The sequence below is a fragment of the Xiphophorus couchianus genome, chromosome 22 (genome assembly GCF_001444195.1).
Source record: "Xiphophorus couchianus chromosome 22, X_couchianus-1.0, whole genome shotgun sequence".
NCBI lineage: Eukaryota > Metazoa > Chordata > Actinopteri > Cyprinodontiformes > Poeciliidae > Xiphophorus > Xiphophorus couchianus.
The window spans coordinates 17266536-17279037 of record NC_040249.1 but is presented as its reverse complement, the minus strand read 5'-3'; the positions used below and the strand labels follow the sequence as shown (position 1 = coordinate 17279037).

At 39.9% G+C, this 12502-nt stretch overlaps 1 protein-coding gene across 1 annotated transcript in view; it reads left to right on the top strand.

Annotated features, from left to right (window-relative positions):
- The window catches only part of sptlc3 (serine palmitoyltransferase, long chain base subunit 3), a 31746-nt gene extending 19244 nt beyond the window's left edge, over positions 1-12502 (top strand). The window contains exons 7-12 of the mRNA XM_028007593.1: positions 888-993; positions 4110-4329; positions 7490-7616; positions 11231-11366; positions 11725-11854; positions 11948-12502. Coding sequence (XP_027863394.1) covers positions 888-993; positions 4110-4329; positions 7490-7616; positions 11231-11366; positions 11725-11854; positions 11948-12052 — 824 coding nt within the window. The 3' untranslated portion in view covers positions 12053-12502. The remainder of the gene's footprint in view (positions 1-887; positions 994-4109; positions 4330-7489; positions 7617-11230; positions 11367-11724; positions 11855-11947) is intronic.

Genomic DNA, 12502 nt, shown 5'->3' with positions numbered 1-12502 from the left:
TTAAAACATCCCCATATGGAAAGAGGAAATTTTGGGAAATCACTCCCATGATGAGCAAAAATTTCTGTCACGATTCATATTAATTCAAAGAAATATTTTTCCTAGTATACTTTTATATGTGTGTAATTATGACAGATATTTCACGTCTGGAAGAGTGTCGGTAGTTGTATTAGTTGATAGGAATGTTTCGGTGTGTACCCCAAGTCTTGCTCCATGGAAATAGACACCAGCCCCACTGTGACCCTGCATGGATGATAGATGGATAGTATGTTGAATGTGTTTCTGTCATACAGTAATGCTCTCTGTATTCTTAAAACTACTTTAGAAGTGGTCTTTACAGCAATGTACAATTGTATTATTGCTTTATTTAAATTTATTGGTACATGTCTTGCAAGAGTATTACCCCACAACTAATCTACAGTTTACAACCACAAACCTGAATGTAAATTTATAAAGATTTTATGTGATAGAAAAACATAAAGCGGCACATCATGTTGCACTAGAAGGAATCATGCATGGTTTTAAATGGCTTCTACGTGGATGGAACACGCAGAAGCTTCTAAAAAACAACCTTTAACCACAATTACAGCTATGACCTTTTAACTTGTTTAACAGTGGGAGTGGTGCCACAGGATGTGCAGTGTTAGTTTTCTGTCACAACGTGAGTTTTTAGAGTTTCCGAGTAAAAAGTTCAGTTTTGATCTCATCAAAGCTGATGAGTATTCACACCGCCTCCGGAAGGGTGTGAATACTTTTGCTATGCACTGTATGAACCGTCCTAATACTTTACACTTTATTGGGCAGATTTTGTAATATTATTATTATTTTTTTTTTTTTATTTACCTTGTCTTAATTGTTCTTTGCCTGCGTGTGTGTGTGTGCTTTAGACATGCACAGTCTGGAGAAGCTTCTAAGAGAGGCTGTTTGCTCAGGGCAGCCTCGGACCCACAGACCCTGGAAGAAGATCCTCATTATGGTGGAGGGCATCTACAGGTCAGCTCCGACTAAACCGCCTTCAGGTTCTTCCATAGGATATTGTTGTGGTGTATTATTTCAATATATTATAACTAAAAGACATTTCTTGAGTTCGATGGTTTCTAATTTTAATCTTTTTAAGCGAGAGTTTTGCTCTCCCAGGATTTGGTAAAGATCTTTATTTGTAACCTGAGGTGAGCCTGTGCTTAGATGCCCCTGAATGCTCTCTTTCTCTGTTGCCTCCCTTCCTGCTGTTTGAATAATTGATTGTGCTGTGTGCTGGCAGGTGGATGGGAGTGTGTGTGTGGCTGGGTAGGGTGTGATTACCGGGAAAAAGGGAAAAGGTATTGTGTGTCTCTCCTGGCGGTGAGCTATCCCAAGTCTTAGTGACCCTCTCTATCTGCTCATTACCTCTAATTCAAGGCCAAATGGAGCCACTGAGATTGACTTGGCTGAGTCCCCAGCTCCAGCTGTTTATTACTGGCAGTATTTTCTCATTTTTACCTCATGTTACCCTTATCTGTCAGCATCCTTCACATTTTTTGCTAACAAAGTGGAAAACCTAAAACAAGGAAGCAGTCCATCCCAAAAAAACTCGATTTATTTTCACTTTATTATCCTGCCTTGATCAATGTGTACAGTGTGAGTCACACGAGAGCAAAATGCTGTCCTTCGTACAGCTCTGAAAGAACTAGAGCTCCATCTTTCACCTCCCTGGAACATCAAAAGGCCTGGATAAGGAGACTTTAGCTCTATCCCTGTCTCGCCTTTGATGTCCACAACGCTCCTGGTTCAGCTCTGTCTTCTATCATTTGGGCTGCAGGCTCAGCCAAAGAAAGTATGGCAGGTCAAGGATTTTTACAATTCTCCAGCTATATAATTACTTATTCTGTCTATTTGTAGCTTTAAAAGGTTTCCATCAGAGGGGAGGAAGAAGTGGGGGAAAAGATGATAGGAAAAAGTAAAAATGCCAGGAGAAAGATTCTTGAGAAACTGTAGAAAGTCAAACTATATACACGTCTGCTCAAATGTTTCCATCCACTCATCATGGGCATGAGCATCTTATTAAGCTGAATATTTTAAGGAATTATTTGAGCCGTTCTTTTTCCCAGATGCCGTGATTATACAATTCACAACATTTATTCTAATCCTCAACTGGTCAGATTATACTAACATTCTTAATTATATATACACCCCCTTCAAATACTTAAATAAAGGTCCCTTAGAAAGAAATTACAGCTGCCAACAATAAGCTTCTGGTTCAGTTCTGGCTGAATATTTTACGATTCTTCTCTTTATAAATGGTGTAGTTCATTTAAATTGTTTTTTTTTGGTGCATGGTTCGAACCTGGAATTTAAACGTAGTCCACCATAAACTGTCGGTGGGCCTGAAATTGAGACTATTCCAAGAACTTCCAGGACAAAACCAGTTATGATGGCTGTTGAAGATCATTGACCTCTTGAAAGACCGACTTTTGTCCAAGTCGAGGATGGCCAATCCCATATTTGGTAGAATTTATTGAGATAACAGTAATAAAAGTATTTACCCATTTTGGAGCAGGAGACTTTTTCTCGCCCAGCACCTTCTCAGTGGACAGTGATGTGCTAATAAATCACAAAACTGATTTTACTATGGATAGTGACACTGGTGTTCCAGTTGCTTCCAAGTTATATTTGGCTTGAGTTCTGGTCATTTCTGGGTTGTTCTTGGAACATCTGAACCATTTTCCTGTCATCTGAGGATGACATTTTGGGTCAGACTGATACTCAGAGACACATACTGTAGATGTTCCACCAAGACGAAGATCACTAACACACTTCCATACTAGGTTTGAACTAATCAGCTTTCTCATGTGACATTTCATCAAAAATCAGAGCTGGTGCTATGGATATCAACAATTTTACCACTTCTGACAAAAATAGTAGCCAAATAATCATCCAAAAACATAAGCAGAACCTTGATGATGGGAGATTTCACCAAATACTTTTGAGAGTTTATGTGTGAAATATCTCTACTTTCTGAGGCTGAGAGTTTTTTTTTTTTATGGGGCTGTTGTGACCTTTTTGCTGTGGCCTGCTGGGGCAACAGGCTGAGGGCAGCAGATGCCAACAGGCTCTACTCACTGGTCCATAAGATCAGTGATGTGGTGGGAGTGGAGTTGGACGCTCTGATGGCAGTGACACAAAGTAGGATGCTGTCAAAGCTGCATGCCATTTTGGGCCATTTTGGACCCACTCCACAACACACTGATGAAACACAGGAGCACATTTAGTGGAAGACTGATTCCACCAAAATTTGCTACAGAGCGCCACAGGAAGTCATTCCTACCTGTGGTACGGAGAACTCTACAGCTCCTCCGTAACTGTTTGACACTTTCTATGGGGAATCTGAGCAAATTTGTAACACTTACGTGTGTTTTTAAAATAATCCCTGCATAATTAAAATATGTGAATTATAATGCTGACTTATGTATATTATTATAATGTATGTTATATCGGTTTTGCTCTTATTTTTTATATTATATTCTTTTCATGCTCCTGTAATGGGTGCAGTTGCAAAACATGAATTGCCCCTGGGGTTCATATTCTGATTCTGATGCATTTATGTGTGGATTACAGAAAATCCACAATAAATTCAAACGTGCGCAAGTCTTTGTTTTTGAAAGTTATTGGAGTTATTTGATATAGGTCTTTATTCCTGTCCCAATCAGCAATTGATTGTACAGCAAGTCACATCAAGAGCAACAGAAACAACGCACCAACAATTATCATTCAGCTAGAGGGCACTAAATGCCCCTGCTTTAACCAGTTTGAGCTAAAAATAAAAATGTGTTGATCAAAAGAATATAGATGCTGCTATGACTACAAAAATGAACAATAAATAAACCAGTCAATACATAATATTTTTAAAAAATCTAAAAAGTAATTTAAAACTTCACACAGAATAATAAATGGTCTGAATGCATACTTGCATACCCCCAGTTACTTGAGTGTATGCAAACATCTCATCTGAACTCTAATATAAGACTTCAGAGTCCAGTTGGATTTTTTTCACAGAACACTAATTATTTGGTTTCTAAAGCTTACACCTGGTTGAATTCCTGTTTTCTCTTTCTGTGAATCTCTCCTATCAGCATGGAGGGCTCAGTTGTGCGACTGCCTGAAATCATCGCCCTGAAGAAGAAGTATAAAGCCTATTTGTACCTGGATGAAGCCCACAGTATTGGCGCGGTGGGGCCTTCGGGGAGGGGAGTCACCGAGCTGTTTAATGTGAACCCGGCTGATGTGGACGTGATGATGGGGACTTTCACGAAGAGCTTCGGGGCAGCTGGAGGCTACATCGCAGGAAGAAAGGTTACTGTTGAGCTCTGTTCCACCTTCCTCTGCTCATTTCATCCATCCTCACCATTTCAGCTGTTTATGGCCCACCTATGAAAAAGAGAGAGCTTGGAAACAGTGCAGTAAACATGCTATTATTCACACAAGCAGAAATTAGTCTGGTTGCTAATCCATTTGGATGCAAATAGGGTCAGGATAGATTTTACGATGTAGATGAGATTAATCACACTGAAACAATTCCAATAGCCATTGGTTCTCATTACGGAGAATCAGATAGCTTAGCCCACACTTTCTTGAATTTATTTAACACCACTAATCTGGCTTCAAAGCCTGATAAAGTAAGTCATGTAAATTATTTAGAATTTTTAAGAATTATTTGCAGCAGGTATTCAAAACAGATGGGACTGAATAATACAAACTCCATAACAACGACTTTTTTGTAGGCCTCATGTGTTCAACAAATGTTCAATAAGCTGCAACTCAGAGCCTTTTTAATCCGCTTTTACTCTATTAAAAAGTACACTTTAGTACATAACCACAGTGGTTTCGAGGCTGTTGATTAGAAAGCAAGGAAACAGGCTTGTTGTTGGAATTAAGCTCTTAAAAATGGACACTTCCTTTCCCTGCCTTATGTTAGCTCAGTCCTGCTCTGCCTTAATAAGAAGGTAAAGCTGGCAGAGGGCCAGCCCCTTCTTGTGGCACGCATCGGAACTGCGCTCCAGATTTAACAGGATGATTTTTAACAAGCATGATGATGTTTGAAGTATGAACGTACTGCCTGGTTTGACAGCTGGCTGTTGTAAACTCTTGAAAGGGAAAAAGGCAGGAAAAGAGAGAGAAAGCATATTTGTTGTTGTGGTGAAGTGCCCCAAATCCTGTGTTAAGTGGATACGGGTTGACCAAGAAAAGGCTCTGCACATGTGTTCTGGAAAACAGTCATCTTTTAGCTGTTTTATGAGAGAACCAAAAATAAATACACCCCAAGCTCCTTATAATTCACTTCAACAGTGTGTTTAGAAAGCATTGTTCAATTACCCTTTTGGCAAAACCTGATCCATACTCAGAAAGGATAAGTCGCTAAATACACAGGGCTTTTATGTCACATTAAATGTTTTAGAATATAAAATTAATTTTAATATTAGACAAATATAACACTGCATGTAATTTTCATGGGAAAAGCGATCCAAACCAATCCTGTAACTCAGTTCTTTTAGGAAAGAACTCCCTTTCCATTCAAATTCTCATTTAGCAAATACTGCAGGGCTGAGAGTTATTTAGGTAGAGCTGCATGATGATGCAGTTTGTAGTACTACTCCCTGGGTTTGAATCCCATGTTCTCCTTGTGCGTTCTCCTACAGTCCAAAAAAAATAAATGTGAGAGCAATTGATTCTCTAAATTGTCCTTAGGTCGGAGTGTATGTGTGTATATTTGTCCTTTTTATCTCCATGTTGCCCCGTGATAAACTGGTGACCATTCCAGGGTTTATCCTGACCCTCATTCAATCACTGCTAAAGATGAATCATTTTGTGAAAAGTGTATTTATTCAGGTCAGATAGACGTATTTTACCAGATACTCTTGTGAGCCTAAATTAATTGTAAAGTGTGCTGAGAAAAACTCTTAAAAAAAAATCTGTTATCTACAGAGCAATTCAGAAATTAATATATTTCCTAAAAACATCAGATTTAAAAGCACACATTCTTGTGTGCACACTAGAATTGAATTAAATTCTAGAATTCTAGCAAACTAGAATTGTATTTATTTAATCCAGGTTGCTGTATGTAATTTGTAAAATGTGATGTGGGATTAATCGTGTGCATATCATATGTTAATATTTATTTTGTATGAATGTTTTTGTATTTTATCAATTGTACCCCAGAAAGATTAGTAACCACTTTGGTTACTAATAAATTACACTAATAAATAAACAAAACAAACGAGCAGGCACCCAGAACCCTGCAAGGACAAGCAAGTATAGAAAATTAATGGATGTAATTCATGAAGGTCTATAATAACTAATATTAATACTGAGCAATCATTGATTCCTTTTAGATGTGATTTTCTTCCATAATCTTTAGTAAACTGAGCTGGTAAATACTGAAATATTAAATTTCCTATAAATATTAACCACAAATATTAAAATAAATTGTCTTTTTTTATTAAGATGGAGTTCAAAACATCCTAGAAAGGTGCAATTCCTTCTTCAATTTATTTTATTAATATGTGATAGAGTTAGCATGACTTTGATAACTAGTGAGGCTGGTTCAGTTATGGACATTAAAGTGGTTTAAAGTGGCTGAAAAGTCGCTGCACGTGCACAAGGAGCTCTGGCAATGTTCCCACTCTGTGGTTTTTTGAATAAGTATGCCACACCATTACTGTGACCGCTGTATGGCTTCGGAAACACCCTGAGTTGTCACTGCGTGCCCCCAGGCATGAGATGGATTTCAGACATGTTCTCCTAACTGGCTTATCTTGGTTGCGCTAAAATCCTCTGGGACCACAAAGCTGTGAAAATCTCCTGCCTTAAACAAAAACAGATGTCAGGTTGTTCCAGAGCTCCTATCTTTCGTTTGAACATTTCCACTGAAATCCCCCTTCCCTCCATGTGTGTGAGGAAACCTCAGCCACCACCGCCGCTGCCGCCCAGTGGGGACAGATGGTGGTGAGTGGAAATGGTGGCCAGACATCATCTCCGGCTGTGTGTCATCACTTCGCAGCCGCTGAGCAGGGGCCCGTCACGGCTGCAGGCCCGCACCCAACCTCTTCTCGCTCCAGGGGCCTCAACCGAATCAGTTCCCTGAAATTCTGCTTCTTCCCCTGTCAACCACTGGCAGAATTAATCTCCTGCTGACATTTCAGAATAATGAGCCTGACAATCCTCATTCAGGCTCATTTTGTCATCGGTTCCTTCTCAGTTTAGGAGCTGGAGAGGGGGAAAGGTTCCAGAGCCGTGTTAGAGTAGGTGCCAAGTTCCTCCTAGTGACAAAGGAAGGATCTGATGTATTTTAATTACTTTTCAGAAGTTGAGTAGATTTGAGCTCTCTCTAGTGGCTACAAGGTAGAACTACAAGTAATCTGACTCCACAACTGAAAGTTTATGTATGTACTGTATTTGGGACTAAAATACACACTTTTCCTAGTGCTAAAATGTGATTGCTTGTGTGCCATTGCAGGAACTGGTGGAGTACCTGCGCAGTCATTCTCACAGTGCAGTATACGCCTCAGCCATGTCCCCTGCAATAACAGAGCAGGTCATGCGTGCCATGAAGTGCATCATGGGAAAAGATGGAACCACAGAAGGTAAGAATATGAGAGTATTAGACCTTTCTTTACTAGTGAATCAAACCCAAAAATTTAGCTCCATCCATATTCCCTTTATCTCTGGTCAGCCTTCCTGTCTCTTCTGAAAAACAGCATCCCCACTAGATGATGCTGCTATCACCATGTTTTACCATGTCAGTTAGGTGTGTTTAGGGTTTTGTGGTGTTAGACTTCTACATCCTAGCTCTTTCCCTTTCATATGAAAACTACAATACTTGTTTGGCTTCCCTTCAAATGCAACTTTGTTATTGTCACAATGCCATGAGGGCGAAAAATATGGTGTGCACAATTAATAGTTGCCCTGTCAGCAGGTTATCACACTTAAACAAGTTTTCAGTTGTGCTTTACTGTTTCTTTTTCAAATGGCTTTAACCGTACTCCATGAGATACTCAAAGCTTGGGAATATTGTTTTGTAATCTAGCCATGTTTTAAACGTCTCCTCAGCTTTCTGTCTGCTGTGTTCCCTCTTCTTAATTATATTGTTTATTATCTAATGTTCTCAAACAAACCTCTAAGACCTTCACAGAGCAGCTGTATTTAAGAATAGTGACCACACATGCATGACACACTTTAAAGGTTTTCATCTAAAAACATTTTAAAGCCACACTTTTCCTTCCATTTGTCAATTGTGTCGGTCTGTGGTTGACAATCCTAATAAGAAACAGTGAAGTTTTTTGGCTGTAACATGGAGAATGAGTCATGTTTTTTTTGTAAGAAACTGTAAATGTTAACCTTTCATCAATATTGCTTGATATTTATTCAGCAATTCTTAGAAGGAAAGAAGAGTCTAGATACAAACGATTGTGTAATTTAGTTGTGAATTTGCATATTACCGAAAGAAAAGTATATTAGTAAAAGTTTAGCTTTTTGGGGGCCCTCATAGCTGTCCACAAAGATCTCACTTCTTCTTCTTCTTTTTCTCATTTGCAATTATGCGTTTTTCTGTGCAAAAAACAGCAAGCCAGATCAGGAGGTCACTATCAGCGTTTGCATTAGGAGTTGGACCTGCAGGAAAACACTAACAGCTGCTTTGTCAGAAAATGTGGAAGCAATTACACGGGTCTGCCATGGCAGGGAATGAGGGATCAAGCAGTCTATGAGCATTTTCATTTAAGTGTTGTGATGAATTCTGAAAAGTTGCTGCCTCAATTGAAATAGACACAAGAATAGGGAAGAGACTAGTTAAAGTAAGTACCTTCTGTGTAGATGTTCTCCTGAAGAGACATTAAAAGGAAGAAATACTGACAGTAATGGTAAATGAGTGACATTTAAAGGGCCCTAAGCATATGTCTTGTAGGGAAAACAGGCAGTCGTGACGTAAACTGTGTGGGACATTAAAACAAAAATGATAGAGTGCTGTAATGGGTTAATCGCTTTAGCAACAAAAGCCGAGTAAGCTGTGGTTGAGGTATACTGTGGGTTCATACAAAGATGAGCAACTTTTATCTGGCTCTGAATCAGACATGCCTTGCCTCTGACGTAGCTGTTGTGGAGAAATCAGTCTTGACCTGTCTTATTGAGGGGAGGGAGGGAGCTCAGCGCTGCAGTTACAGCGTCCAACACAACCCCGACTCCAAACCAGTTCAGCAGGGGGGCAGTGGCTTATTTTGGGGGAGGCTAAATGAATCTACGTATCAATAATACCATTACTCAAGTAAAAGAAAAAGGTACAGTGCAGTAATCAGTACTACACACTTTTGAACATAGATAACATCAGTAGCCTATAGGATACTTGTTAACCAGCTTAACATGCTGTATTGGTATTAGCTAGTCATCTTTTAGCTAACATTACCTGCATCCAACCGCATTATTCAACTCAATTGGTAAGTTTGGGGGGAACACTGTGCAAAGTTCTTTGTGTTTTGCTGGTTTGCTTCTGTGAGTGTAACACAAAAAACTCTGCACAAAAGGTTTCAGTTATTGCCGCACAGGTGTAAACCCAGCGTGAGCATCTTAGCACTCATGTTGCTTTTAAAGGCCGCCTCAGAAAAACACGTCACGACTTGTTAACAATGGATAACGACTGAAAAAAGGGATAGAGAGCACATATATAGGAAGTGCAGAAGCCCCTACTGTATCAAATCAACAGAAGTAACAGAAAGTTGGCCACTCTAAGGTAAAAACAAAGAACAGCTTCCAGTCCAGGGGGGCATATCTGATTCTGTGGGTGGGAAATGCCCGCCCATGCCGCCGGGCCTGGTCCACCATACAATAAAACACCTCCAATAGTTCTTCCTACTCCTTCTTCTTCATCTTTTCCTTTCCTGTTAGGCTTTGCTTTAGTCACATGTTCTTCTATGATTTCTGTGTCTTGCAGCAGGCTTTTGACTTCCCTGGCCTCTATCTTACCAGAGAGGAGCAATTTACAAAATGAGGCCCGTGCTTTTTGGCAGATGTCCGAACGCTATGTTTTCTCTCTCTCCTCTCCACCCCTCTCTCTTTCTCTCTTGTTTTGCTGAGATAAGGGGATTTAAAGTGCTTCTCTTACATCTCTTTGAAAGAACTGCCAATCTGTTCCCAGGTAATCAGAGGGAAACAGAGCTGGGATCCAAGGCCGGCTCATGCCAAGCCCTGGTACAGCCACAGAGCAGCAGGCTCCCCAGCGATTCACATTGTTCAGGAACACAGGGAGGGGGTCAGCAGAGCAGACCGCCTCTGCTTCCTTTGATGTGATTTCTAATATAGTCATCTTGAAATCCTGTGCATGTGATACTTACGCATTGTTTATATTCAGTCTCAGTCATGGCTAAGCTCCACTGGCAGTCAATAATTTTGTGCGAAATCCATCATAACTAATTTGTGAGCCCTCATTCTGGCAACAAGCGTGTGTGTAAACCCTGCTGTCAGGCAGACAAAACTGAACCATCTGCTGCTGCTGCAGCCCAGTTGTGATCATGGCAAATTTATGGGGAAGGGTAGAGGGTTCACAAACAGTCTAAAATAGTGTGGAACTCAATTTCAGTGTTTTCCAGGTCTGGATAAACATGGAGAAAAAAAAAGTGCTGAAAAAAATATTCATATTTTCAGACTTTCTTCCCAATCCTACTAACTGTGTCGTTCCTTACACCTTTCTTTTCCTTTTCTCTGATACTTCATCATGTCTTCACCCCCTCCAACCCTCAAGTTCCTCCTTCCTCCCTCTTCCTTGTCTTATTCCTTGTGTCACTTTTTCCCCTCAGGTTATTCCTTTCTTTCATTTCTTTTTTATGTATTTCATGTATATCTTATTTTTTACCATCAATCCTCAGTCCTATCCTTCCTTACTGTCCTTTGTTGAAGCTTCCTTCATTCATCTCTTGTTTCTTTCCTTCCTTTTCAGTTTTATATTGTTTTTTCCTGCCTTGTTTCCTTCTGTCCTCATGTCCCACTTCCTCTATGTTTCTTGCTTCTTTTTATCCAACCTGATTTTCGTGTTTGTTTCTTCCTTCCTTGTGTTTTTCCTTGGAGCTGCAGAACTTTGGGGCAGCTGCCACTGCAAGGAAGACACACTTAACGCTGTTCCCCACTGGGAAACTGGAAGTGTTCAGGGAAAAAATCAGTGAGTTGTTGCATTACTCATGTACATCTGGTGATGTCCTTGTTTTAATTGGAGGCATCAGACGGATCCGCCAGTTGGCAGAAAACACCAGATACTTCAGGGCCAAGCTGAAGGATATGGGCTTCATCATCTATGGCGATGATGACTCCCCTGTGGTTCCAGTGCTGCTCTACATGCCAGGCAAAGTGGTGTAAGTACCCCTAAACTCTCACCTATACACGTAGCATAATCTGGTTATTCACAAAGTTCAACATTTAATCTAAAGCAAAGATTAAACTTGAAAACTGTCTGCTACTTCAGTAATTACCTAACACCTTTTGATGTATAGACAGTTCTTTGTGATCTTGATATTAAGTACATTTCAGCAACGATTTGTGATTCATTGTGCAGCTCTAGCATGCCATGAATGTGAAACTGCTCTTTGCAAAACTGAAATGTCAGACACATTTCTTCTATGTGATACATCTCTACATACCAGTATATTATGAGACTGGTATTATTGATATTAATACCTAATCGGTTACCACATTTCTTTTATTGCTACCTAGGGCCTTTGCTCGTGAAATGCTGAAGAGGAAAATAGGAGTTGTAGTGGTTGGCTTTCCCGCTACCCCGATCACAGAGGCCCGAGCTCGTTTCTGTTTGTCTGCTTCGCACACCAGAGAGATATTGGACGAGGTAAACACACAGAGAAATCCACCAACAGTGGCTGTTTCATTTTAAACTGTGAATAAAGGTTTAGAAAAGGTTCTGAAACTTTGTTTTCTTCAGGTGCTGCAACAGATGAACGAAGTAGGAGACCTTCTCTGTCTGAAGTTTTCACGGAGGAAACGCTCCGCTTTTCCTGACGCCTGCAAAGGCGGACAGCTGATGTGACGTATCGCACCTTGACTTCACAGTGTCGAAACTAAGTGTCTCTCCCGGTGCAGACTCATTAACACATATCTTAGGGTAACACCCATAATTTATGCACAGAAGAGGGGACAAATGTTTGGCAGCTGCTTTTTAGATGTTGTTGCAAGCCACCGATTCAACAGAAGAGCAGTTTTTGCTCCTTTGAATTAAATTTATTTGTTAACACGTTTGTTTTTGAGCACTTGCAGAAAATCACTGCAGAAGCACGGCAGGGACCAGTTTAGCCTAAAGGAATGTGGAAAATATTCTGTGTTAGCATTTGTCCACATAAAAGGCTCTCAGATCAGTTTATTTTGAGAATTAAGAGCGTTTTAAAACATATTTAAACAACCGTGTCAATATGTCTTTAAATTAATGTTTGGAACTTTTTCTCTTAATGTATTTTTTATTAAATATATTTTGTTCCTTATA